The sequence below is a fragment of the Quercus robur genome, chromosome 2 (genome assembly GCF_932294415.1).
Source record: "Quercus robur chromosome 2, dhQueRobu3.1, whole genome shotgun sequence".
Lineage (NCBI taxonomy): Eukaryota > Viridiplantae > Streptophyta > Magnoliopsida > Fagales > Fagaceae > Quercus > Quercus robur.
Window position 1 is genome coordinate 81,736,783 of NC_065535.1, and position 27,548 is coordinate 81,764,330.

Genomic DNA, 27,548 nt, shown 5'->3' on the forward strand with positions numbered 1-27,548 from the left:
AGTTTTAACATATTGAAACAAAGTTATTTATAGCTTAAGTGTCATTTAATGGTAACATCACTTACAGAATGGATGAAAGTATAACATTAAGAGAAAAAAATTGACAAACTTTAGGTTTCAAAATCTAAAATTTTAAATATCAAAAACCAAAACCAAAATTACTCTAGACTTTAATTTGCATTTTAGTAATTATGTCATAGTTTAGTTTTTAATGTCATTAGTTGTCATAGTGTTTCATGATTTCATGTGAAATCGCATATGTTTCTAGGGCAAAAAAAAAAAAAAAGTGAAACCGTGTACACTTTTTTATATATGCTTTGTTATCCCAATCCATTTAATGAGCTTGATGAAAATGCTGTTATATTACGAGTTACAGCATGATAATTAAAAAACGCAATTTTGTTACAAGTTTTAACCAAAAAAAAAAGGTGTGGCAGGGCAATTTGAAGGCGAAGGTATTTTGGTAACTTTGCATACTTTTTTTTTTTTTTTTTTTTTTTTTTTGAGAAAGAACTGATGACTTTAATTGATCAAAGATTGAAAATCGGCAAATACAAAAGTTACAATGTCATTTGGATAGGACTCCAACCAGACAGAGATAGGAAAACTAAGAGCTTGTTTGGCCAACAAAATTTGGTCACTCAATTTTCGTCACTCAATTTCCATCACTCATCACTCATCACTCAATTTTTCACATCCGTTTGCCTTTATCACTCAGTTTCCATCACTCACTATTTTTCACACTATTTGGAGGGCCCACGCCTGTCACGGTGCAGCTTTTTTTTTTTTTTTTTTTTTTTTTTTTTTTTTTTTCACTAAGTTTGGTGAGTCTAGGTACTAAAGAAAAAAAAAAAAAACAGAATAGAACAGAACGAACCAGTAAAAAAAAAAAAAAAAGAAACCCAGACCGAACAGCCAACCTAGGAGGAAAAAAAAAAAGAAGAAGAAAAAAAAAAAAAAGAAAGAAGAAGAAACCAGATCGAATAGCCAACCCAAAGAAGAAAGAAAAAAAAAAAGTCAAAGGTCAAAAGTTGCGGCTGAGTACTATTTGTGGGTCCCCTATGTGTGTTTAATTACAATATTGCCATTGAGTTATGAGTTATGGAAACTGAAAACAGCCAAAATGTGTTTTCAGTTTCCATAACTCATAACTCAAAAATCAGAGAATTGAGTGATGGAAGCAGAGTTATGGAAACAGAGTTATCGTTTGCCAAACAACCTTTTTGCTATGGGTCCCACCATTTTTGAGTTATGAGTTATGGAAACTGAGAATTGAGTTATGGAAATTGTGAATCCAAACGGCCCCTAAGTCTCGCTCTCTAGGCTAGGGCATGAGCTACCGCATTACCTGGCCTACAAATATGAGAGAAAGATGTACTCACAAAGGAGTTTACAATACATAAAATGTCTCAAATGAGATGACCACTCGAAGCAAAGTCCCAACCGCCCCATTGGAGGGCTCTAATCACCTGCTCCGAGTCCCCTTCAAGAATAACCCTGTCAAGACTAATGGCCTGTTTGGAAGTTTAGAGAGGGAGGAGAGTAGAGGAGAGTAGAGAAGAGGAGAGTAGTGGGGAATGATTATTCTCCACCTTGTTTAGATGTTTTTAAAATTAGTAAGGGGGAAGGGAGTAATTAGCCCTTCCTCTTGTTTGGATGTTTTAAAAATTAGGAGGGAGAGGAGAGGAAATGATTTAAATAGACAAATTTACTCCTATTTTAAAAATGGACTTGTAATATTGGTTTATGATTAATTTATTAAATTAAATAATTATTTAATCAACATTTTAATTCCATCAAATACTACTGATAAAAGTATAAAACTACTATTATAAAATAATTTTTATTACCTCAAAATAAATTCTAACAAAAATATAAATAAATTCAAAAATTCATTGAATCTTATTAATCTGTTTGGTCAAGAATGCCAAGCACGATATCATTGACATAGCAAAACCCAGAAGCCTCAGGCTTCTTCGCATGGTGGAGCCCACCGGCCCAGTTGAAAGCGATATCGGTGTCGCCACAGTTGAGCTTGACGGCAGCGCCGATAGACCCGTTGGCGGATGACTGACAGAATCCGAACAAGTTGTGGGCCATGCGAATCTGGTGGGGTTTCAATGGGTGACCTTGGCCGTAGTAGTAGTCGCCGATGCTCGGCTCGTAGAAGTAGGCTCATGCGCTGCTTCTTCGTGTTGGGTCCCGATGGGAGTGATGTGCCACCATGCTTTCTTCCATCACCGAAAACCCAAATCGCTCGCTCTTCTCTCTTTTCTTCAAGTCGAGGACGTTAGACAAAGGTAAACTTCCATCCATGATTTCGACGAAGATGAACACCGACTTGTTCAGATTGGAGATGGAATCGGAATCGGATTTGGAGGAGCGTGGTTTTGGTGGTGTAGGGATCACTGATGAGGTTTAGGCTTTCGCGAGGAATATGAGGATGCATCCAGAGACGGGGTTGGATTTTCCGATTGATGAAGAAGAAGACTTGGACCGGATGTGGGTTTTTTTTTTCTCAGGAAACAAATAGAAAGTCAATGCTTAAATTTTCTCAGGAAACAATCAAACATTATTTATATAATCTGTGTGTAATTTTGTTAATTTAGAAAGGATAAATTAGGGAATTTACTTGGACAATAATTTATCTACTCTACTCTCCCAAATCTCTCCAATTTGGGGAATTAAAAATGAGGTGTTAAAGGGAGTTGAAACCCCTCCAAACCCTTCTAAACCCCTCCCCCTCCTTCCTTAAAAAACTTCCAAACAAGATAACTGGATTACTCTCCCTCCCTCTACTCTACTCCCCCTCCTTTTTTTAACATCCAAACATGCCATAAGTTCCCGAGCAAAAAGTGTAGCTCTTCGTGCAACCAGCAGCTCCAAAGCTTCCATTGATGGTGGCTTTTTAATCTTTTCCACCAAAGCGGCCTTCACCTCACCTTTTGAATTGCGAGCAATCACCCCAATCCCAGCTTCATCAAATTCACCAAACATAGCCCCGTCAAAATTAATCTTCTAACCTATTTGCCAACACTTTTGATACAAGCTTATATAAAATATTACAAAGAGCAATGGGTCGAAATTCAGTGACAAACTTAGGATTTTTAACTTTAGAAATAAGAGAAATACAAGTATGGTTCAGACTTGAAATGAGACTACCTTAGTTAAGGCAAAACAGCACTGCCTCCACAACATCGTCACCAATATCACTCTAAAATTTTTGATAAAATATGGGAGGTAATCCATCGGGATCGGGGGCTTTAAGGGGATCCATTTGATTTAGAGAAGACTCAATCTCCACCCGAGAAAAAAGGCTAGTCAGGTTGTTATTCATATCCTCAGTCACAACAGATTTAATGGACTGAACAACCCCATCAACTTCCATCGGTTTTGAGGAGAGGAACAGATTTTTGTAATAGTCTCGAACCATACCCGAGAGATTACCTTCACCTGAAACCAACACCCCATTTGAATTTCAGAGCTCAACTATTCTATTATGGCGGAAGCGTTGCGAAGCTTTTGTATGGAAGTATTTTGAATTACAGTCTCCGGAAATCATCCAATGCTCCTTACTCCGTTGCTACCACATTTTTTCATCCAGGCAAAGGAGGTCCGCTATATTTGATTTTAGCTTAAGAAACTTCTCCACATTTTTTCCCTGAGTTGCTTCACATTCAGCCATGTTCAACCCATCTTTTTTTTCTCTAAAATGTCTCATCTCACATGGCAAAAAGAGTGCTTACTCCATTATGAAAGACTCTTTTGACAAGCGTTCAATTTAGCAACTACTACTTCCACGGGAGAACCCGTGACTGATCTGTCCCAAGTCCGCTCCACTGTCTCCTTGCAACCTAAGTCGTTAAGCCACATCTGTTCAAACCGCCACGGTCTCAAATTCAATCTCCTCCAGTTGAATGCAAATTGGGTTGTGATCCGAAGACACACAAGTCAAAGTCTGTACACTTGTTGACAGAAATAAGTCATACCACTCCGCCGTGCACACTGCCCAATCCAGCCGCTCCCAAACCATACCTCCATTAGGATAAGTCCTTGACCAAGTGAACTTATTTCCTGAAAATCCGAGGTCCAACAAATTACATTCGTCCAATACTTCACGAAACTGCTCAATCTGACTATAGGGTCGTAGTCTACCACCCCTCTTTTCATGCGATTTCAAAATTTCATTAAAATTTCCTCCACGTAGCCATGGCAAGGTCCCACGTCTATGAAGAGAGCGAATCAAGTCCCATGTAGCCGATCTCAATTGCGTTTCTGGAGCTCCATAAACTCCTGTAAAACGCCATGCATTGTCTTTTTCTTTGTTGATCACCGCATCAATATGATTTGGAGATGAGGATTCCACATCTAAAGTTAATTCAATCTTCCAAAAAAGAGCTAAGCCACCCCCACGAGTAATTCTTGACACTCCATGGTAATGGCCAAACTGAAGAGAACCACAAATATTGCTTAGCCTTCCTTCTTCCAGCCATGTTTAGGCTAAGAACATGACTGAAGGATCTTGTGCCCGAACTAGATCTCCAAGCTCCTGAATTGTCTACCGGTTCCCAAGCTCCCGACAGTTCCAACAGATGAGATTCATTGTTCTTGGCGGGGCTAGAAACTAGCCTCTACCAATATGATTGCATTTTCTTTTTCAACCTGAGAAACCTATTTTGTTTTTTTTTTCCCCTCCTTGTTGATTTTTCTTAGACGGAGTAGCCCTTTCTTTCCCTAAGGATACCTCTAATTTTTTCTTTGATACATAAGGAATACGGTTAACACGGATCCAAGAGGGTTTTGGTGGAAGTGGGGTACATGTGGGAGAGTTTAATGAGTTTGAGAGGTCCACTAGAGGGGACCGTTCTGACCTGTCAACATGTGATGGAGATACACCCGTGACTAAGGGCAGAAATGTCCTTCTTACGTAAGTAGCCTCGGTAACAGGCTTAGCTGGGCAACTAGACTCCTTATTTAGTAAGAATTCAGAGTTCTCATCCACGCCTTCCATCTCATCAAACTTATTCAGCTCTGAATTGATCTCTTGCAGAGTTTGCGTAAAGTTTACTTCAACATTGATTTGACCCCCAAATCCCAGTGGAGGATCATCCAAATCCCTGCAATTTGGGTACGGAGCATCATTAGAAATATCTTGAGGCAGAGAATCCGGATTTACCTTGTCCAAAGATCCCGTCGAAGCTCCGTTCTTCGGTGAGGGAATTTGATGAGACTTTGAAAGATCTATGCTTTCCGAATCTTGAGAGACCTTTGAAACTTTTTTCTGTTGGAAGAAACCTAGGACTAAAATGGTAGATTTTCTAATTTGGTTTGATAAAGGAGCTCGTAACCAAGCCCCATAATTCCGATCCTTAGCTATGAGCCTGCCTTTACTGTTAATCCATAGTTCACAATCTTTGTCCCCATGAGTTAAGCATCTACACCAGTAACAGATACTGGGCAACCTTTCATATTTGAAGGAAACCCACCCTATGGTTCCATCTTCAAGGGTGATTGTGCACCCTTGACAAAGAGGCTTAGATGTATCAAGAATAACTCAGACATACAGATGATTGCCCCCTTCCATTACTGCAAAATCAGAAGGACAGACTTCACCTATACCTAAGCATAATCCTTCAGCCACTGTTTTGTTCATAAAGCTAATCGGAATATCATAAATTTGCACCCAGAAAGGGACTCTCGCAAAGTCCAGGTTTTGCACGTGAGTGCTATTATCGTACCTTTGAAAAGCCACCAGGAATTTATCAAAACTCCAGGGTTGAGAGAAAAAGACTCTATCATAGTCAAGCTTGTTCTCAAAGATAAAGAGAACATGGTTTCCCTGGTCCTTTATCTTGAAACCACTCTGGGTGCACCATAGTTGAGAGAAGTTTCGAGCTATTGCATCAACGTTAGAACCCGTTTCGTGAGAAATTTTGCAACCAAAATATGTTCCTTTGATCCCATGTCAGATCAGAGATTGAACTTATCACCCTTCGATCCCTATAAAGACAACTTATTCCATCCCATGGTAATCTCATCCATTTTAGCAAAAGAGAAGAAAGTGTTTCCCAAAGCCCCTAAAAGAAAAGAACCCACTAGCTTGAAGCGACCAAGAGGTTGCTAACAGGGACTAACTAGCCTTCAAAGTGAAGGGACAAACTCTTCCTCAGCTTAGGAGAAGTTTGGAGACCCAAACTTTCGCTAGCGACAAAGAAAACTCAAGAATGTCAGAAGTCCTCTCTTCTTCTTACTTATTCCTTCAAATTGGTAACTTTGCATACTTAGATAGGCACTGTCCATAGGAATGGTATTGTTGTCCAAAAGCTGCACTAGAATCTATGTTTGTCCCAATCGCATTAATTACTCCACTTACCACCAAGTATTCATTTCAATATTAAATGTGATGTGGCTTGACCATTAGTGGAGTTCTCAATCAATTGGGAGGAGCATCTGACTGGCAGGGCAGACGTAGTCTGTCAGATCCCACCAAAAAATAGTATAGTGGTCATGATGACTATTACGACTAGCAAGTGCTAGGAAGGGGTATAAATACCCTCCCCCATTCATTCAAAGGTAAGTTTTTTACACCAGATAAATGAGTTCTTCCTAAGTTTTCAATTTAGTTTTACTAAGTTAAACTTCCTAGTGCGGTACCATGCTTTGTTTGTGCGCAAGAACCAAAGAACCCAAGTATCCAACTAAGAGCATTCACATCAAAGGGTTTTAATACCTATAATACTTAAAAACATTCTACATCAAATGTGTTAAATCTATATATTTTTTTACTACTTAGCTCCAAAAGGCTGTCATCTTGTGCAATTTCCTATAACTACAAGTTATACACTAAAAAATTTATTTTATTTGGTTTTCTCTCTCTTTTCATTAAATTTTTTTACTATAGTTACAAAAAGGAATATTTAAATGAAGTGGTAAAAAAATAAAATTCTTTTTTTTGAGAAAGAAAAAGAATAGAAAATTAGGTGTATTATAAAGTGTGATATTAAAATAGATAAATTACTTTTTTTAGTTATTAGCTAAATTTTCTCCCACCTTTTAATACGAATGCTCTAAAAAAAAAAGAGCTTCCGAATTTCCAATTCCCACTTGCACTTTCCAAAATTAGCCACAATCAAAGTTTTTTTTTTGAGAATCTGCCAGTGCCACAATCAAAGTTAACCCCAGTCCCCCACCTACAAAAGGATTTTGCATAAGGGGCAATGCCGGCTCTCCGTGAACGCCTATAAGAAAGCTGTTACTGATGTCGTAATTAACAGTAAACAAACTGTATAATTTGCTCGGTGAAACAAAAACATTGCCAGGTCCGCAACAAAACGCTGTCGTTTATGCACTTTCTCCGATCCCGCTTCCACTCGTAACGGACCAAACAACCAATGGCCACCGAAGCCAATAGATAACCAACACGTGGCAAACATAAAAAAGCAAGAGGCAAGCCCCCGTTTATAAAGGAAAGACGACGCGCGGTTATTCAAAACAGAAAGCTACAACAAACGCTTGTTTTTAGCTTTGGCCTTTCCGATTCCTAAGCTCGCCGGCAAAATCTCACATTTCCACATTAAAAAAAAACACACTGTTTCTCCGCCAAATCTACCGTCGTCCCCGGCGAAAAAAAATAATCCCCGGGGACTCAGGCGATCGTTTTGCATTGTTTAGTAGCGAAGTGTGTGTACGTACTATAACGTAATTGAATTGAAGAGAATTTGAATCTCTCCCTCTCTGGTCTTCGTTGAAGAGAGAGAAGACGCCGATTACCATCGGCGTCGCAACATTCAGGTTTGTGTTTCTAAAATATATATAACAGAGAAAAATGTGATTTCTTCTTTTCTTTTTTGTTTGTTTCTTTTGCATGGAGGTTCAAGGCTTATGTATGCAAATATTTTTTCCTCAGTTTTTCTTATAAGTGCACTGAAAATTCGGTTTCTATTTTTATTTATTTTTTAAAATTTAAGAATGTAGGTTGATTTTTTCAATTTTATGTGTTGTAGTGATCTTGTTCATGAATTCTCGATGAGAATCCAAGCCATTGTCATTTTTTTTTTTTTTTTTTTTTTGTGGATCTGAATTGTATTTGATATTAAAAGAACTTATTCTTGAGGCTTTAAATTTGATATGGTAATAGGTTGTAAACCACACTTAAAGAATGAAAACATTCAACAATAGTGATGATGAGATGGTATCGGCTTTCAATTGAGCATTATGAATGAAAGCATTAAAATTAAATCAGATAGGTGGTGCAAAATTAGATAATAATTAGAAATTAATTTGCATTCAATTTGGACTCTAATTCTGCTTTGACTTTAACATTATATATATGATTGTTGTAATGAGACCCCAATGGCTTCTTCAAGGTTGGATACTGGATATGAAGCAGCCATCCAAAAATGTAGTTGCTTGCTTTTTTTTTTTTTTTTTTTTTAAATAGCTAATTTCGTCTCTGAATTGTGTCAAAGTTTAAGTTCATCCATAATCTCAATTATGCCAACTCATGAAGTATTGAAAACGGTTCAATTGCCTACACTTAGCAATAAAATTAACTGTCCAAATCCTATAAATCATGCATCCTTTGAATTCTCAGTAGGAATTAACGTGAATGAGAACTTGAATTGTAAAGTAATTTTGCAAGAGTTCACTCTATTTTCAAAAGGAGACTGAAGTAAGAATAACATTGAAATGCTTCCAACTTTCAAGGATTAAGTTGATACGATTGATAGTTTAAGAGCGAAATTGAACTTCAAATTCTTCAATACATAATTTAAAAACCAAAATCATAATTTTCTTTTCTATTGTTACTTTTTTTTATGAGGTGTACGGAGCTACGAGCTCTTTGAGTAACTTCATGATCCCATAGTACATTCTTTCCCAGGCAACATGTACACAGTGATTACTGGGATGAAATTTGAATTTGGGTCAAAACATGCTGAACCCAAGTCAAAGAATCACCAGCTAGCATAATTCTTAGGCCTAACTAGTCTCTTGATTAGTGGTTATGTATAAAGTATTGTGTCTAATCCCTGTGCTTTTTCTTGCTTTCAGGAATGGATAACATAAAAAGCCCATTGAAAGGGATTGTAAGTGACTTCAAAGGAAGAATAGCATGCTATAAACAAGATTGGACTGCTGCATTTTGCTGTGGTCCCAGGTTCTTCTTCCCAGACCCCAATTTTTTTTTCCTTCTTTCCTTTAATATTTACTTCAGTGGGAGTTGCATTGTTATGAGGCTTCTTTTAACGTAATCTCATTTGCATATTTTCCAGGATTTTGGCTCCGACTACCTATATATTCTTTGCTTCTGCACTTCCAGTAATTGCTTTTGGAGAACAACTTAGTAGAGAAACAGGTTGATCATCGTCTTATTTCTGGGTATTAGACCCATATTTATTCCAGTTGGGTCTTTCGTGCTGTCATGAATGTATGGTTTAATCAATTTTCTTTCCCCTCAGATGGAAGTTTGAGCACAGTGGAAACTCTGGCTTCTACTGCTCTTTGTGGTATCATACACTCAATAATTGGTGGACAGCCGCTTTTGATTTTAGGGGTGGCAGAACCAACAGTTATAATGTACACCTACTTATACAGTTTTGCAAAAGGGCGGGCTGGTCTTGGACAAGCACTGTTCTTGGCTTGGGCTGGATGGTAACAAGAATGAAATTTCTTTTTCATACTTTAATCTCCAAATTTTTATAAGTTGTAATTTTATAAGAGCAATTTTAACATGTGTAGGGTGTGCATCTGGACAGCTCTCCTACTCTTTCTTTTAGCAATATTCAATGCTTGCACCATCATCAGTAAATTTACAAGGATTGCAGGGGAACTTTTTGGCATGTTGATTGCAGTTCTTTTCATTCAACAGGCTGTTAAGGTATGTGCTTGAGCAGAAGTAAACCAAAAATGAAGAATAGTCTGATTTCAATGCTAATGAAGGTGATATTCTACATTATCTTAAGTACCGTGTATTACATTCACAGGGAGTGATAAGTGAATATAAAATTCCTGAAGCTGAAGACGCAACAGCAGAAAAGTATCAATTTCCGTGGCTATATACAAATGGGCTGCTAGGAATTATATTCTCCTTTGGTCTACTCTTTACTTCTTTAAAGAGCAGAAGGGCAAGATCATGGCGGTATGGCACAGGTCTGTGAAATGATTTTATGAGAATCTTTGCTGCAACAATCTCATCTGAATGCTGAACTTTTTACCACTAAATGCAGGATGGTTCCGAAGTTGTATTGCAGATTATGGGGTACCTTTGATGGTATTGGTATGGTCAGCATTGTCATTCAGTGTACCTAGTACAGTTCCTTCTGGAGTTCCCAGGAGGCTTGTTAGTCCTCTTCCTTGGGAGTCTGCATCATTGCAGCATTGGACAGTAATCAAGGTAAAAGTGCATGTTTTCTCTTGGAGACCATATATACTTGTGTCTGGTTACTGACTAAATCTTGCTTATAAGGTTACATCTGCTATTAGTTAATGCATTACTTTTAACTTCGTTGTACGTAATCAATCCAATAAGCTGTTCATTCATTATTAATGTAGACTATTGTGAATGGATATCTGGGTCTTTATTCTTAAATTATGGAATGTCATAATTTTAATTACAGGATTTGGGGAAGGTGCCACCAGAATACATATTGGCTGCCTTTGTGCCAGCAGTGATGATTGCGGGTCTTTACTTTTTTGACCATAGTGTTGCCTCACAAATGGCACAACAGAAGGAGTTCAATCTCAAGAACCCACCTGCTTATCACTATGACATCTTGATTCTTGCGATTATGGTATTGTAGTTATTTCTTTTTTCCCCTTTTGGTTGTCACACAACTGACACAAGTAGAAGTACCTTTTGTTTCTGCTTGAATGTTTCTTTAAGATTCACATGTTGCTTTGAATACATAATTTAGACTTTGCTGTGTGGATTAATTGGACTTCCTCCCTCCAATGGGGTACTCCCACAATCTCCCATGCACACCAAGAGTCTAGCTGTTCTCAAGAGACAGGTTGGTTGATGGATTTGCTCCATTCATGGAGGCAAGATAATATTTATTTTGTCTTATACAGTTCAAATTCTGACTGCAGTTGTTTAGAAAGAGAATGGTAAAGAGTGCCAAGGAATGCATGAAGCAAAAAGCTAGCAACTTGGAAATTTATGGCAGGATGCAAGCAGTGTTCATTGAAATTGATGCAACTCCAGCTGTAAGTTTTCTCATTCTATGCCAGTCGAATATCAAGGCTTACCGGTGATTTTTAGGGGCGAACTGGTAGCTGTCTCATTTGTCTGACAAGAGGCTTTGATGCTCACTTTCTTGAAATAAGTAAATAAGGAAACACTTGAAATTAAATAAAAAAAAAAAAATTCCTGGCAACTTTTATGCCACAACCTTATGTGGGAACAAGCCACTGATCATGATGATATTGACTCTCATGAGTTCATCCTTTCAAATGTGCTGCAAAGTTGTGGGAGGAAAGTTGTGAGCATAGGAATAGTATTTTGAAATATTGCATCGATTATTTCCTAGCCCCTAATAATGGTAGGACCATTGCAGCCTTCAGTAGCGAATGAGCTGAAGGAATTGAAGGACGCAGTCATGAAAGGTGAACATGGAGGAATCCAAAATGAAAAATTTGATCCTGAAAAGCACATTGATGCTTGCTTGCCTGTCCGGGTTAATGAGCAAAGACTAAGCAACCTAGTACAGTCACTTCTTGTGGCGGCATCATTATTTGCCATGCCTGTAATAAAAAAGATACCTACATCAGTTCTTTGGGGATATTTTGCCTACATGGCCATAGACAGCCTCCCTGGAAATCAGTTCTGGGAAAGAATGAAGCTGCTCTTCATAACTCCTGGACGGCGTTACAAGTAAGTGAATTTTTTTCTTCTTTATTTTAAGATTGAATGATTAGGTACTCCATTCATGTTTTCACACAGACATACTGATTACTTTGCTGGATTTGAAACTATTTTGGACAGGGTTTTGGAAGGAGCACATGCCTCTTTTGTGGAGTCAGTACCATACAAATATATTGCTACACTTACACTTTTCCAGTTGATGTATCTTCTAGTTTGTTTTGGAGTTACATGGATACCCATTGCTGGAATATTGTTCCCCTTGCCATTCTTTCTTCTCATAAGCATCAGAGAGCATATTCTCCCCAAGTTGTTTCACCCACTTCACCTTCATGAATTGGATGCGGCTGAGTATGAGGAAATACCTGGAGTTTGGACTCACAGTCATGGCATTTCATTCAAGGTATGAGACCTCACCATGTTTATCTGACTTGCCAGAGACTAAGTTCCTTTCCTGATTATTATTATTATTATTGTTGTTGTTGTTGTGTTCTGTTGATTTGATCTGAAGTACTGTTTAATGGTTGCTAGGTGATTTTCATTACTTATTAAAAAAATGGTTTTTTGGTGATTAAGATGATAAATAACTATAGGGTGTTTGAAAATTAATCTACAAATGAACTAAGTTCACATTTTTCCTAAGTATATTTCGCCAACTTCATTTTATTTAAAAGAATTGAAAAAAAAAATTCCTCTATGCAAATCACTCTAAAAAGACAATGTGGTTTCTGGGCTCAAGTAGCTGCTTTGGTTTATAATTTGTTTGGGGGTTTTAAAAATTTATGAAATGTGGAACTTGACTCATCCCATTTCCTTTGGGGTTTGCTCATGCCCTAAAAAAGAGTGTAAAGAATAACTTGGATTCTTTTCAGTTTTTGTCAATGACATGCATATAAACCTCGTAGAATCAATAGGAGATGTTAACTTTATAGCTTCAGTTACAGCTTTTGTTATGTTCAACAAAAAGAAAAATTTAGGATCCAATTTGAGCTGCAGACATATGCTCCTGTTTATTAGCTTTGAAGCAACTATTGAATGGGCCTAGAATGAAATGATGTTTTATGGTGCCAAAAAAAATCTAGTGATTTCTCATTCTATGTGAGACATTTGTCATGGTCAATTTAGTTTTTTGCATTTAATCTATGATTTATGATCTATGAGCAGGACAAGGAGCCTAATCAATCTGAAGATAAAGGTAGAGAAGTAGAAATGTGTGATGCCGAGATATTGGATGAGCTGACCACCAGCAGAGGAGAGTTGAAGCTTAGATCTGTAAGCTTCAGTGACAATGTCCTTGCTCAGGCAAGACTCTTTGATTTGCTCCACTTTTAGAGATGTTGACTATGCATGCACTGTAGTGTCTAACCCATCAGACAAATCTAGCTTCCAGAAAACCCAAAAAGGAAAAAAAAAAAGAAAGAGTCATTTTGGAAAATTAAAATAAAAATAAAAAGAAATAATTTTCAACCAGTACGCACACAAATATAAGTATTCAAGACGATTCCTTACCTTCTTTGCTTAAAAAAAGGGTTGGGCGACCGCTTCATGCAAGGCCTTGTTCAGTGATCTTAGCAGCACACACCTGCTGGGGAACTAGTGCTTGAGGGACTTAGACTGGGGAATAGGGGATGGTGAACTGTAGGCACTTCCTTATGAGATGATAATATACTTTTTGTTTCCCCTTGGGATTTTTATTGTAGTTATGATGTTTATGGAAATATTTTAAGGATAAAAATAAAAGCAATCTTCAAGTGAAACCCCTCAACATGGAACCTCTCCAACAATAAAACTACATTTAAGATTCGTACTTTTTCAAGCATTGGTTGCAGCGTGTATATCTTGCATTGATAACCTTCAGTTTGCATGGAAATATGTTGAATGTAGTGAATTTGATTTGTATAAATGCAGATTCACCCTGAGGAAGATGACTCAGATATTGGGAAAGAACCTTTTTTCTAAGCACAATAAGATGTGGTAATGCTGTTTATGATCAAGTTCAAATGGAGGAAAGGAAGAAACTACCATCTTCTATCCTCCCCTTTTCATATAGAATATGTGAAGCAGAAAGGAAAGAGAAAGGATGGAGGCACAAACTGATGCACAAGAATAATTTTTTTTTTTTTTTTTTTTTTTTAAAGAATTTTGTTCAAATCATTCATTTTTTTCATATATTAGATCTTTGACTCAGAAGTGAGAGAGATAACAGAAGGATATAGGTAATTCATTTTCTTCATGTATTAGATCTTTAACTTAGAGGTGAGAGAGATAACAGAAGGATATAGGTTACTTCGGCTAAAAAATCTTTAAATTTGTAATACCAAGAAAAGCAAATCCAAGCACCCCTTCTTTTCCTGTTCTTCTAAGAGCAAGACCTTTAATTTTTTTTTTTTTGGTTGGGTAAAAAGATAGAAATTTTAATGATATTTTTAATTTTTTATTATAAAACTTAATTACAATGATAATTCTCAACTAAAATTGGGTTTAACCAACCTAATAAGAGGCATACTTATTCTTAAAATCCGAATTACAAAGTTTCTTCCCCCACAAAATGATGTTATATAAAATAGGATCTAGGTAACAATGTGAATTGAATTGTATAGTTATAATAAAGATTTCCAAGTTCAAAAAAGAAAAAGAAAAAGAAAAAGAAAAGGAAAATCAGAAGCTGGCTTAGAAATAGATAAAGCCCGCTTGATAGATGCTTTTGTATCCGGGTCCAATTACTGGCCTTAATGACACTAATGGGTATCACTGCAGAAGATATATAACGTATCCCGTGTCCGCTCCACATAATTTTTCACTGCTAGTGGCCTTATAGCAGGAATGGATCCCAAAAATGTGGGGGACTCAGTTGTGTGAGGACTTACTCGTATTGTGTGAGACATGCTGCATATGCATGATGCGTAACCAACAATTTTGGCTAAGGTCAAAGATTTACAAGACATTATAGTTCGTTGAAAAGCTATCGTTGTTGAGATTTGTTGGATTAGATTATGTACTTTTGACTGTATATATAAGCATAGAAATTCCATTGCATTGACTCCTATGCAAACTTAAAAAAGAAAAAAAAAATCTTTACATTGCTGTCACCTTGACTTGCATGTGAGAACCACTCAACTGCCACCCTTTACACACACACACACACACACATATATATATATATATATATATGATACACTCAACTACCATCGTTGAATGATGCTAAAATGAGCAAAAAGCAACATAAAGAAAAGGTAGTTACCTTATTGTGACCCACATATCCACCCAAGATCGAAACAAGGACTTGCATGAAGACAAGGAAATTCCAACTATGAATATCCTAAAACTACTACAAATACCCATTAATTTGAGTGCCTTTGCTGTTAGGTTCTTGAGTTTCAACATAACTGACAAAAATAAGATGATCACCATCTCTAATGACCTCAATACCATCAATTTCAGCTCCACTTATGCTTAGGACTTTAGTGGGAACAATTCCAAATTTCTTAGCACCAATCTCAAGCAGTTCCTTAAAAGTCCCTGGAAGTAACACCAGTTTTCCAGCTAGTTCCTTTTCTGGACAACTAATAGTCACTCTAGCAGAATTACCTCCTTGGTTTCTAGGACTTCTTGTAACAGGGAATAGAATGTCTCTCTCCTCGGTGTGAGCAGCTGACATTATGCCAAACAGTGAGTTGTGGAAATTATTTGATCTACGCCTTGGACGGGATTGGGTCCATGATCCATCTGTTGCACCAGGGAATGAGCCTTCCTGGGATAATGGACACATTGTTGGCTCACTAGTAAATCTCCCAAGGAAACGAGTCCCATTCCGCTTCTCTGGAATTGGAATGATGGATTGAGATTTTGACTCTCTACTAGATTCGAAAATGGTTTTAATGTCTTCGTGTCCTTGTTGGTCAGCTAGTGTCCTTGGGGTCCAACCATCAGAGTTTGGTTTGTCAATATCAGCACCCTGATCCAAAAGGAACTTGACTATCTCAATGTTGCCTTCACAAACTGCAACATGAAGAGCCGTGGTGGTTCCATCCATCTTAGAACACGTGACATCTCCTCCATAACGAATTATCTCCTTGAGCAAGTTCAAGTTGTTTTGCTCAGCAGCAGTGCTTGCAAATTGACCACTATCTCCAAAGTGTAAATTTGCACCACTGTCTAGTAGCAGCTTGATCACCGTTTCATGACCACCCAGCATTGCCTCCCATAGTGGCACATTCCCTTCCGAGTCTGTGTACACGCAAAATTAAATGTATCACTTATGTTACTTATTGAGTCACTCTTATGAATAATCCATGCCTGATATTGACCTTAATTTAAAAAATCCAATGAATTTAAAGGGAACTTAACTCAAAATGCAAATACATTTTGGATGCAATATAAAAATAGAGTTGGGTGTCACCAGGATGCAACTGCACAAGGCCATTTATACATCTCAGCAGTACAGGGTATCAAAATAATTTGTAGTAGTATTAGTGTGTAGAAGACTCAAAACATAATTTTGAAACACCATTATCTAATAAAAAAGAAGGTGACCTCATGACATGAAAACCCATATCTGATAATGTAAACAATAACACATTGGTATGTGCAGATACTGATAAATTAATCGCAAAGAATTCTATAAATATAGTCAACAGTCACAAACCACTTGATCTATACTTAAAAAGGAAATTTTATTTATTATGTCTCTTAAAATTATTACCCAAAAATTAAATAATAGTGGAAGGAGTTTTCTAAATCATTTAATTTATCACATTTAGGAGGGACAAGAAATGGACTTGTAGAGCAACTGGTATGGATTTAAATTACTAACTCAGTTATGTTCTTATCAACAATCAAGGAATGGAAACCACATACGTGTGCCTTTAGAAGTCATATTTGAAGTGTGTGCGTGTGTGCACACCTCCAATCACAAATTAAAGGGTACAAGCAGCTGGCTGGATAAAAATATCAGAAGGTCAACAGTAACTTCATAAGATATTTTAAACAAAAGAAATGAATCTAAAAAGAATATTATTAAGCTGCTTGACAAAATAGGAAATAGTAAACAAATGAACTACAAATAAAATTCTACCCTTACCATATCAGAAAGTATTGCTAACAACCAATCAAACGCACATGGCATAACAATACAAGCTGACAGTAACATTTCACCCAATTCCCAAATTTAATAAGAAATAAGGAAAAACATTCACTAAAAAATAAAAAACCCGGTGACTTGAATCTCTATAGATTTGCACAAGTAGTAAAATATACCTACAAATGTTCCAACAAACAATTATCCATTGCCTTTATGGATGCCATATAAGTTCATTCACATTTGGATTTTCTTTATCGGTATTTATTATACTAAGGTTCAGTTGAAAATAGAATTCAAATTGGCATTCCAATCATCAACAAGTCACTACATTATTTATCTTAAATTATTAGGAAATTTGTTTAGTTTGAAAAATAAGTTGTGTATAAAATATTGCTCACAAGGGGGGGCAACTTTGTCATGGAGAACAAATTAAAAGACACAATGAAGCTAAATGATATCAGTACACATTCAATGTATCAAAAAATTGAGAAATATATAAGGAATGCGAGAGAAAAATTTTAAAACTTGGTTTAATGTTAAATTATATACATCTTAAGAAAACTACCATATTTGCAACTGGATTGCACAAACCAACCTGAAGATGTTTGAGAATGCATTTTGCCTTAAAATTGTTGCAATCTCATTGTCTAGATCTACCTAAACAAAACCATTTGGGAGGGAAGTAAGGAAGAATGACAGTGGAGCTAAAATTCAGTAAAATATTCATACAATCAATTCTGATTCATTGAAGCATTCATAACCACTTTTGTGAAATTAAAGAACAAAAGTTACAAACAGTCCAATGATTAAAAAAGTGCAAGCAAAAGGTAACATGATAACAATGCTGTGTATGTAAGTCAAACACAAATGGCTTAGCTTAGGAGTATATGCAGTTGGCTAGAAGGTACCTCTACTATTTGGATTTGCCCTGTAATCAAGTAGTAGAAGCACACAATTCTCACTTCCTTTGGAAGCTGCTATATGCTGATTTTACATAAAACAAGGAAGTAATTTGCAAAAATAAATATTAGCCTTTCGCATTTTAAAAAGTTGCTGAATAAAATAGAAGAAGAAGCATGTCACACCAGAGCTGTCCTGCCATTGTTGTCTGATTCATTTGGATCCAGGCCCCGTTTCAACAACTGATGCAACAACAAGTTATCTCCCCTAAGAGCTGCAAAGCATAGACTAAGAGGTAGGTCCATTCTACCACGAGCTAGCATGTTCTCTGTCTCCACCAAAACTTCTGACATTATTGGGTCATCAAGGTCTTTCAAATGCTGCCCACCAAGGAAAAAAAAAAAAGGCACATAGTGCATTACATGTCAAAAGCTTATTCTGAGTCTACAAAATCTTGTCCAAGACTTGGGATACAATTTCATATGAAGTATTAGATTTCTACATGCTCAAAGGATTAGATGTCATTAGATTATATAAAGTATACAGACCTGAAGGAGATTATTCATGATTATGGTCCCATCTCCAACATTGGACTGAACAATATTCAGGAATGTTGTACGGTTCAGCCGTAGTAGCTGGCTCAACCTTTTGGTCCGCACAGTAAAAAGCTGTGGCCTATAACAAAGTACCCCAATCTCTCCACAGAGGTCACCAGTTTTTGCCTCTCCAACAACCTGCAATGATTTACCATGATTTTTTCAGTTAGCATCTCTATATAATGGGACCTGGGACATATGTTTCAAACCCACATGCAACCATTCAAAATCATAGAAAGCTGTCCACAGAGTTTGAGAGATCAGGCTTACCTGTTCTCCATTTTTTAGGGTCAGTAGATCCTGTGAAGTAATTTAAACATCAGAGGCCATTATTTGCTAAGTTTAGTTAAAAAAAATTGCAATTATTAATTAATCTTAAAAATAGTGTAGCTCTGTTCAACTTGTCTTTTGATATTTTGAGACATAAACACATTGAATTATTACCACAGCACCAGTGACAAGTATGTAGAAATCTGTGGGTGCTTCATTCTGCAAGATCACATCTTCCTTGGGAGGAAAATACTCGGCTTTCATCTCCGAGACCTTTAAAATTTAGTGGGGAAAAAAAACCCAGTAAGCATTTTGAGAGAAGAATTTGAAGATTGGAAGTTATGAGTTGAGACAGCTTTTAATAAATTACCAGCTGGAAAAGCAAGTCATTTGAAACCCCTTTAAACAAGTACACCTGATCCACAAGAGAATAAAAAAGATAATGAGAAATGCTTGACTGGATGGCTTTAGGAAGGGAATCAAGTGTCTCTTGCTGCTGGAGTCCCTCTGAGTCTGTTCTGAACTTCAAACATAAATGTGCAAGCATCTGATCTTGCAAGCGAATAGGCAGTTGGTTTCTCTGAGCAAAACTTGAGGCAGCTTGAATGGTATCCCTCTGGAAATTAATTAGAGAATGGTTTTAAGAATGAAATTAGAAACTAACAAACAATTAATAAAAAAACTCTCTCTGGATTTTTATTTGTATTGTAGAGTTTCGATGAGTACAATTTACTCACAAATTTTCTTGTTCGACTGGTCCCATGAACAACCAAGTTTGTCATATTTCCAATCAAATATGCAGTCAATCCAAGGTTGAAAAGCATGTAAAAGATATCAAAGATCATCTCCCGTGTATTCACTGGGTGCAAATCACCATAGCCAACAGTTGTTAGGGTAGTGATGGACCAATAAATTGAAGTCACATAGCGAATCCACAAACTCTTATGAAGAAAATCCCCCATTGTTGCTCCAATCCATGTCCTTTTGGGGTCGTGATAGGTTGCTGCCAGAAGATAATAGAAACATCCAGCACAATGAACCGCAAAAAGGGTAACCTGTAAAAGATATTCAAATCAAAATAAGATAATGCAGTAGGAGAGAAGTGCTTTTCTGTCACATACCTAGATATAATGAACTTACACAAATTAGTTTTGCACATCGAACCCAAAAGTAGTTGTAGTTCCTATCTTTTTCCAATCTGTATTATGGAAAAACAAGCCCCAATTAAAGACACAAACAAAATAATCTCTTGGGGCAAAACAATGTCCAGATAAAATTATCGATCAAATCAAAAAACTCATTTTCATTATGTTTTCAATAGCTGGAACTACTCATAAGATGAAAAATCTCTTTCACCTTGAAAATAAGGCACTAACTCTTCGCAGACGCCAAAGGCGAAGCATGTTGAATAAGCCATAGGACCCAAGAGCTGGAGGGGAAATCTTCCGAGCAAGCTCTGAAGGGACTGTGGATATGACATCAAAGGCCAACCAAGATTTTGCATACTTCCAAGCTATCTTCTTCGGATTGTCGACGAGTAGGTATGATAATTTATCGAGGTAAGCTACAAAGAAGGTAAGAATAATGTCCAGAGCGAAGAATCCATTGACAACATTATCAACAATTGCCAGTGGTCCCTGTGGTTTTCTAAGGAATCCGAATTCAAATGGCGACACCCAGGCAGTGTAGATGACCAGAACAACAAGATAAGTCTCCCAAATCCTGCCACAACCAATTTAGTCTGAGCAAAGTTTAGCAAAATGATATGTCATTTATTAATTTCTTAATCAGAATGTCCAGAAACTTTTAACATTCCTCAGAATTACTGGATATTAATGGATCACAGTGTGTAAAGACTTGAGATCCTTATTTTTCTTTTTCTTTTTTTGAAGGAAGACTAGAGATCCTTAATTATGCATAAGTGTTAACAATTTGCAGAGTTTGAATTTATATTCCCCCCCTTTTAGGTCATACTTTAAATGGTATTGAATCTAATCTTTTTTCCATATAAAAGAATTTTCATATGGGCATTGAAACGAAGAGGAAGAAAAGGCCAAGGCAAACACTCTCACAGTCACACTATGAAAGTAGGAGCCTACCGACGGTTTTCTTTGAAGTCAAACCAGATACAAAGCCTCCAAGTAGCGGCTGCTCTAGTCTAGCCTAGCTTGTGACAATTAGCAGAGAAGATTCTAAAACTAATCAGCGAGCGACCACTGTATTTTTCTTACTATTTGAATACCATTCCAAGATTCCAAATCCATGTGAACAATGGAAAAACATTATAAACACCGAAAAAAAAAAAAAAAAAAAAAAACTTTTTGCAAAAGAAGAAAGCGAGAAAATAGTATCTTGAAAAAGCTTGAACTTTTTTGGCAAGGAATCAACTAAATTGTTCTCCGAGATTTGAGGAGAAAATTATTACACAGATTGCAAAAAGTTTCCAATCAAAAAGTATTTTCCGGAGAGTAGAACTGAGAATGTACATAAAAAAAATAATATTATTAAGAAAACAAAACAAATAAATACTTTTTAGTTGCTCGAGAGGCATCACATATTTTAATATCTTTCTTTTCCGCATGCCCACTAAAAAAATAAAAAAATAAATAAAAACACAAACAAACAAGAAAACGATATAGAACTAACGCAAACTAATAGTAATAAAGAAAATAAAAAACAAGTTAAAAAATAACAAGTCCTGATTGAAACATACAATAATCTAAGTATAGGAAACAAAACTTAAAAAGAAATAGAAAAAAAAAAAAATACTATTAGTTTTTTTTTTTTTTTTTTTTTGAGAGGAAAAATACTATTAGTTACAAACGAAGCATCACAATGAGTCAATGTTATCTTTTCCAAATACCTGTCATTAATAAATATACAAGATAAGCAAAGCAAAGATTACTGTTCACTCAATATGGCAATAAATAATTGAAATTAAAACAAAAGAAACAAATTAGTCAACTCAAAACTTAACAAATCAGGAAGCACCACTGATGCTTTCTGTGCTTTCTGATTTTTTTTTTTCAAAAAAGATATCTTGAATTCAAATCTTATCCTTAACTATCAATGTATTAAAAAAGAACAAAACAAATCTAGTGCAAATCCAAAAACACAAAGGCAATAATACAATAGAATTATTTATATATACATATATATATATATATATATAATAAAAACAAACAAACAAAAACTAAAAGAAGTATTATAAAAAAATCTGGGAAAAGAAAGAACATAGATATAAACAAAATAAAAAGAAGCCCAGAAACAAAAACCAAGAACGTAAAAGACTGTGCACCTGTAACGGCGGTCATAAGGCGATAGAATGAACTTCCTGAGCTTGATTCTGCGTGAACTTCTTGCTCCAAGGGAAGGCAAAATCCCTGTGGAAAGACTGTAATGGCTACCATCCCTTGACAACTGTTCAATCTCTTCTTCACCGCACACTGAACCCCTGAATCCCGCTCGGTTCATCAGAGCATCCATTGTTAGCTAGAAACGCTGAAGAAAACACACACACAAACACACTATACTTTTTCTGTGTGTGTGTTTTCTAATAAAGATAAAGAGAGCGCAGCAGAAGCACACAGGTGTTGGAAATTAATACGTTATGGTAGTACTTCTTTCTTTGGTTTCTTTCTTTTATGCGATATATGGAAGTATAAGACTGTCTCTCCTTTTATAACCACGCGGTCACGCTGACTCTCTCTCTCTCTCTCTCTGATCTCTATCTCTATCTCTCTCTAGCTCACACTCGGTCATCACTTAAGGACTCGTTTGTTCTTGCTTCTTTGTTTTGCTGAAGGGTTTATAAGGGTGTGTTTGGATAGAACTTATTTTGTTGAAACTGAAAACTGAAAACACTGTAGCAAAATAATTTTTAAATGTGTGAATAGTACCGTAGGACCCATTTTTAATAAAAAAGTTGCTGAAAAGTGTAATTTGTGGGTCCATAAACAGTGCACATATATACTGTTCACGGTTAAAAGTTGCGGCTACTTTTCATAACAGTGATGAACAGTAGCATTTTAGCGTAAAAAAAAAAAAAAAAAAAAGCTGAAACGTAAACGTGAAATTGTGTATCCAAACACACACTAAATATACGAGCGCGTTTAATTACACATAACTATGGTATGCGACACGTCTAAAATTGTGTATTCAAAATATAATTTCAATTGAATTAAGAAATTGTGTTTTTAAAATACGATTTTAGGTTTTTACAATAATAACTAAAATTGTGTCTTGAACATACAATTTTCAATTCGTGATTATGAAACATAATTGTCAACATATCAAATTTGTATTGGTAAATAAAAAAGTGACAGATCTGATAAAATAAAAATCAATACAAATTTAACAACTCAGCAGTAGTGAAAGTTGTTTTGTTCCTTGCATTTATTTGTCAAGAAAATCCGTTGACCTTTTTGCCCCTACCTTGCTCCTTAAAAAGGGATTTATATCACTTTTGGAAAAAAAAAAAAAAAAATCTAAGAAATGTTAGCTTGATTTTATAAATTTCATAGTCACAAAAGGTTGAAACTCTTCTAAAAAGGGGGAAAAGCTTGTAGTATTTTATAAGGTTAATTTCCCATAAAATTGTTATAGGATTGTGAGTTGTATTTACTTAATTATCTTGTGAATCAATTTTGATTTCTAAAATGCTAACTTAAAAAAAAAAAAAAAAGTGTGACTTGGCCAATATATATATGAGAGAGATAGAGAAAGAAGGCGGCCATAGTTATGGGTAACTGTAGTAATATTTCCATCCCTAACCAATACTCAAGAAGCCTAAACAATAAGTGGATTGAACTGTAGTCCAATGTCAACCTCACCAACAGAACCAGTAGTTTCTAAAACTCTTAACTTGATCTTATAAATTTTGTACTAATTAAAGGTTAAAACTTTTGAAAGATAAGTTGTGTACTCATAATCGGTTAAAACTGTTTTTATTTTGGTGTATGTATATAATTATCTTGTAACATTAATTTAATCAATTTGAGTTTTGATTTTAATTTTTTTGTTAAACTTCTATAGGGATGTTGAAACATACAATAATTAAATATTTAAAGGATACTAAAAGTCGCATAATTTAGTGGCATTATTTACTTTCTTATAATGCTTTTTAAAATTTTAATTATTTGTTACTTAGTCTTTTTTTTTTCTTTTTTTTTTCATAGCTAGTTGTACGGCACGGAACCCCAGCCCTGTTTGGGTCTTGGGCCTTCAGCTCCAACTTTATGGTATGGCCCATGAGCCCAACCCATTTGCCCAAAACTAGACCCTGGGCTTGCTAAGGCCATGGGCTCGGGCCTCATGACATTACGCCTGGCCCAAAACCCATTGAGAGAACCGCTATAATGCATGTTCATAGTAGCCCATAACCTAGGATCTGCCCGGCAAGGTACACCTCGGACTGGAGCATGATTGATCGGGGACACTATACCTCGGTTACACTGGTATCGCCCTGGGAAAAACCTCTGTCGAACATTCCTTCTAAAGTGGGGAGCTAGTTCCAATGCCACTCTCACCACACCCCACTCCCAACTAAACATCCACCTAGCAATAACGACATTGGACCTCCCCTACCACTAACTGCAAGAGTAATTATAACTCCCCACTAACTATTGGGTTATAAATATGAGAAGATAAGGGAGAGGAGGGGGTTGTTGAAAGGTTTAAGAGAAAATTAAGGATAGGAGCAAGAGAGCAATAGGAGAATAACAACAGTGGGAGTAGGGGAACTCCTCAGGAGAAGTTGCTACGTTGGGTCTCTGTGTTGAGAACAACCCAAGTTAGGAAATTCAAAACCCACATCACAAATAGATTATGAACCCAAGTGAGGCCCAACCCCCATAGCCTCATTTTTGGTGCGCACAATTGGCGCCATCTGTGGGAATCTCCTACAAAGCCGTGGTTCAACTGAGACTCACACTCGGGAAAATGTTTGAAAGATGCTCAGGGAGTTATGTCGAAAGTGGTTTGGCGGGATCTTCTCGGGGATCCACTTGGCAAGAGCAGAGGCACAAAAGGCGTGAAGATAGGAGTCGTGAACAAGAAGAAGAGCGGTCCAGCCTCAAAGAGGGGTCGTACTAGACCCATCGGACAGTTTCCGGTGCTTCGGGGCATGGGCAACTTAACGAGAGGGATGAAGAACTTGAGCGATTGCACAGACTAGTGAGAGATTTGGAGTTAGAAGTGAGGGGCAGGCAACGGAGAAGGGACTATGATAACCGAGAAGGGAGGTCTGATAGCGAGAGAATCATTATAGGGTGGGGTCCAACCAGTCCGATTCCCATCGACATCAGGACCAATCACACTCGCGGGAGTCCCGTTAACGTCGGGATCGATCTCGTTCACGGGAGTTCGCAGACCAAGCATCAGATTCCCCGGAAGAACGACGGCCCCGTAATGCGACCATGGACGCTATGAGCCGCGCCTTACGCAGAGCTACTTGGTCGCCGTTCTCAGAAGGCATTGAACGGGCCCCAATGCCGAGCAGATTTGCATGCCCACCATTCAATTCCTGCGACGGGAAAACGAACCCGGTAGAACACGTCAGCCATTATATCCAGATGATGTCTCTGCATACTCATAATGACACCTTAATGTGTAAGGTATTTCCCTCGAGCCTCGGGCCCACTGTTTTGAGATGGTTTAATGTGTTACGGATGGACTCCATTCACAGTTTTGCCGAGTTGATACAAGAATTCGGCGTCCGGTTTGTTACTTGTAGCCGGGTACCGCAACCAGTGGATGCATTACTATTTATGAAGATGAGGGTCGGGGAAACCCTTCACAGTTATGCCAGTCAGTATTAGGAGCTTTAAAATGAGATTGATGGGGGCAACAAGAAGATTGTAGTGAGCACCTTTAGGATGGGGCTGCTCGAGGATTCCAAACTACGGGAGTCGTGGACAAAGAGGCCTCCCGAGGATATGAGGCAGCTCATAAGGCGTATAGAGGAGTATAAACGCTTGGAGGACGATCGGCTACAGAGTAAGGGCAAGGCCCCGTTAGCAAATTGTCCTCGACAGAGCGGGTTTCAACCAAGGCCTCGAAAGGATTTCAGGATACAAGAGCCAGAACTACTGCTGGGATAGGTGAACGTGACGTTTAAGGAGTCGATACACAAAATAGTAGACCAGATCAAGAACAAGCCGTACTTCAAATGTCTGAACGAGATGGGGGGGTGACTCATCCCGCAGGAATCAGAATTTGTATTGTACCTATCATAGGGACAAGAGGCATACCACTGAGTAATGCCGGGTGTTAAAGGATCATCTTGGGCAATTGGTGAAGGTGGGATATTTGAAGGAGTTTGTGGCGGATAGAGGGAATAGGGATGTCGAGCAAGGTACTCAGCAATGAGGGAACCATCTCCCACCCCCATCAGGAGTGATCGAAGTTATCCACGCTGCCTTGAGGGTACTGCAATGGTCGGGAGGAGAGGAGTGTTAACCGTAGTGCCCGTGGATAATGGCTCAGGCAAGCAGCCACTCGAGAAAAAGTTAAAAGTTGCTCGGGAGCCCATCTCTTTTAACGATGATGATTTAGAAGGAACGATTCAGCCGCATGATGATGCGTTGGTGGTGACAGCCCGGATAAAGGGTCTTATAGTAAAGAGGATGATGGTGGACTAGGGAAGTAGGGTCGATGTGATGTATCCAAATCTGTTCAGAGGGCTCAGATTGAAGAAAGAGGACCTCTCGAAATACGATACGCCCCTGGTCGGGTTTGACGGTCAGGTGGTGATTCCCGAGGGGCAAATATCACTTCTTGTTAATATGGAAGGAAAGGAAGTGATAGTGGTTTTTGTAGTTGTCGCTTCATTTTCTCCTTATATGGCTATTCTGGGAAGGCCGTGGATTCATGCGATGAGGACAGTTCCCTCCACCCTGCATGTGAAGGTTAAGTTCCACACTAAGCAGGGCATTGCTGTAGTAAGGGGAAGTCAGCAAGCGACCAGGCAATGTTTAGTGGCCGCAGTCGATTGGAAGCACAAGCAGACTAAACAAAATGAAACCGCCGAGGAGGTTCCTTTATAGCAATTACAGGGGGCTCGAGATGGAATGAGGGCTAGTTGTGCTGAGGAATTAATCAGAGTAAAGATACTACCAGATGTTGACCGGTATTTTCAGATAGGGGCAAATATGAAGGACGGGGAGAAGGTAGAAGCATTGTTATTTCTTATACAGAATGTAAATGTGTTTGCTTGGAGCCAGTATAAGGTGCCTGGGGTTGATCTCGAGTTCATCGTTCACAAGCTTAACATAGACCCATCATTTCCTCCAAAGAAGCAGAGGTCGATAAGATCGGCGAAGGAGCACGTTGAAGCAGTGGGACAAGAGGTCGGGTTGTTAAAAGAGGCCAGGACGATCAAAGAAATCTTCTTCTCAGAATGGCTGGTGAATACCGTGGTGGTCAGGAAGAAGAATGGAAAATGGAGAGTTTGTGTAGATTTCATGAATTTGAACCGAGCATGCCCAAAGGACCCGTTCCCTATGCCAAAGATAGATCAATTGGTCGATGCCACTTGTGGGCACCCGAGGATGAGTTTCTTGGACGCCTTTCAGGATTATCATTAGATCACCATAGCTGCCGAGGACCAGGAGAAGACGGCATTCATCTCCCTTGATGCAAACTACCATTACACCGTGATGCCCTTTGGGTTAAAGAATGCTGGGGCAACATATCAACGTATGATGACTAGAATGTTTTGGGACAAGTTTGGGCGTACGGCTGAGGTGTACATTGACGACATGGTGGTAAAAAATAAACAAGAAATGCGGCATATAAAAGATCTCTAGTGGGTGTTTGAAGTTCTTCGACAACATAAGTTGCG

At 37.6% G+C, this 27,548-nt stretch overlaps 3 protein-coding genes across 5 annotated transcripts; 2 read left to right on the top strand and 1 right to left on the bottom strand.

Annotated features, from left to right (window-relative positions):
• The first annotated feature begins 9,053 nt into the window (after nt 1-9,053).
• Nucleotides 9,054-13,237, top strand: LOC126715320 (boron transporter 4-like). Its single transcript, XM_050415875.1, has 12 exons — nt 9,054-9,157; nt 9,273-9,355; nt 9,459-9,651; nt 9,739-9,877; nt 9,984-10,149; nt 10,227-10,393; nt 10,617-10,790; nt 10,914-11,009; nt 11,089-11,205; nt 11,556-11,872; nt 11,984-12,263; nt 13,025-13,237. The coding sequence occupies exons 1-12, from the start codon at nt 9,054-9,056 to the stop codon at nt 13,190-13,192; spliced, it is 2,004 nt and encodes a 667-aa protein (XP_050271832.1). The 3' UTR covers nt 13,193-13,237.
• A 1,676-nt stretch (nt 13,238-14,913) lies between these two features.
• LOC126715318 (potassium channel AKT1-like) lies at nt 14,914-22,446 on the bottom strand. 3 transcript variants are annotated; one of them, XM_050415872.1, is made up of 11 exons: nt 22,005-22,446; nt 20,063-20,428; nt 19,847-19,904; nt 19,444-19,761; nt 19,077-19,322; nt 18,881-18,979; nt 18,707-18,736; nt 18,389-18,574; nt 18,026-18,220; nt 17,849-17,924; nt 14,914-16,087 (listed from the first exon to the last, which is right to left on the bottom strand). In XM_050415872.1, exons 1-11 carry the CDS (start codon nt 22,190-22,192, stop codon nt 15,189-15,191), a joined length of 2,661 nt encoding a protein of 886 aa, XP_050271829.1. In that variant the 5' UTR covers nt 22,193-22,446; the 3' UTR covers nt 14,914-15,188. The 3 variants fall into 3 exon arrangements, with proteins under 3 accessions (XP_050271829.1, XP_050271831.1, XP_050271830.1); XM_050415874.1 differs by having other exon boundaries at nt 20,063-20,447; nt 22,005-22,147; XM_050415873.1 differs by lacking the exon at nt 22,005-22,446 and adding an exon at nt 20,806-20,991.
• Nucleotides 22,447-26,364: 3,918 nt separating this feature from the next.
• LOC126704205 (uncharacterized) lies at nt 26,365-27,291 on the top strand. The gene is made up of 2 exons (XM_050403228.1): nt 26,365-26,739; nt 26,845-27,291. Exons 1-2 carry the CDS (start codon nt 26,365-26,367, stop codon nt 27,289-27,291), a joined length of 822 nt encoding a protein of 273 aa, XP_050259185.1.
• The last annotated feature ends 257 nt before the right edge of the window (nt 27,292-27,548 follow it).

Excerpts from the sequence above, each read along its gene's own strand:
- LOC126715320 (XM_050415875.1), top strand. The coding sequence starts at position 9,054 with ATGGATAACATAAAAAGCCCATTGAAAGGGATTGTAAGTGACTTCAAA. Across the intron at positions 10,394-10,616 it reads AGCATTGGACAGTAATCAAG|GATTTGGGGAAGGTGCCACC; the intron begins GTAAAAGTGCAT and ends TTTTAATTACAG. Across the intron at positions 11,873-11,983 it reads ACTCCTGGACGGCGTTACAA|GGTTTTGGAAGGAGCACATG; the intron begins GTAAGTGAATTT and ends TATTTTGGACAG.
- LOC126715318 (XM_050415872.1), bottom strand. The coding sequence starts at position 22,192 with ATGGATGCTCTGATGAACCGAGCGGGATTCAGGGGTTCAGTGTGCGGT. Across the intron at positions 18,980-19,076 it reads ATGACTTGCTTTTCCAGCTG|GTCTCGGAGATGAAAGCCGA; the intron begins GTAATTTATTAA and ends TAAATTTTAAAG. Across the intron at positions 16,088-17,848 it reads GGCAAATCCAAATAGTAGAG|ACTCGGAAGGGAATGTGCCA; the intron begins GTACCTTCTAGC and ends GCGTGTACACAG.
- LOC126704205 (XM_050403228.1), top strand. The coding sequence starts at position 26,365 with ATGTATCCAAATCTGTTCAGAGGGCTCAGATTGAAGAAAGAGGACCTC. Across the intron at positions 26,740-26,844 it reads AAAATGAAACCGCCGAGGAG|ATAGGGGCAAATATGAAGGA; the intron begins GTTCCTTTATAG and ends CGGTATTTTCAG.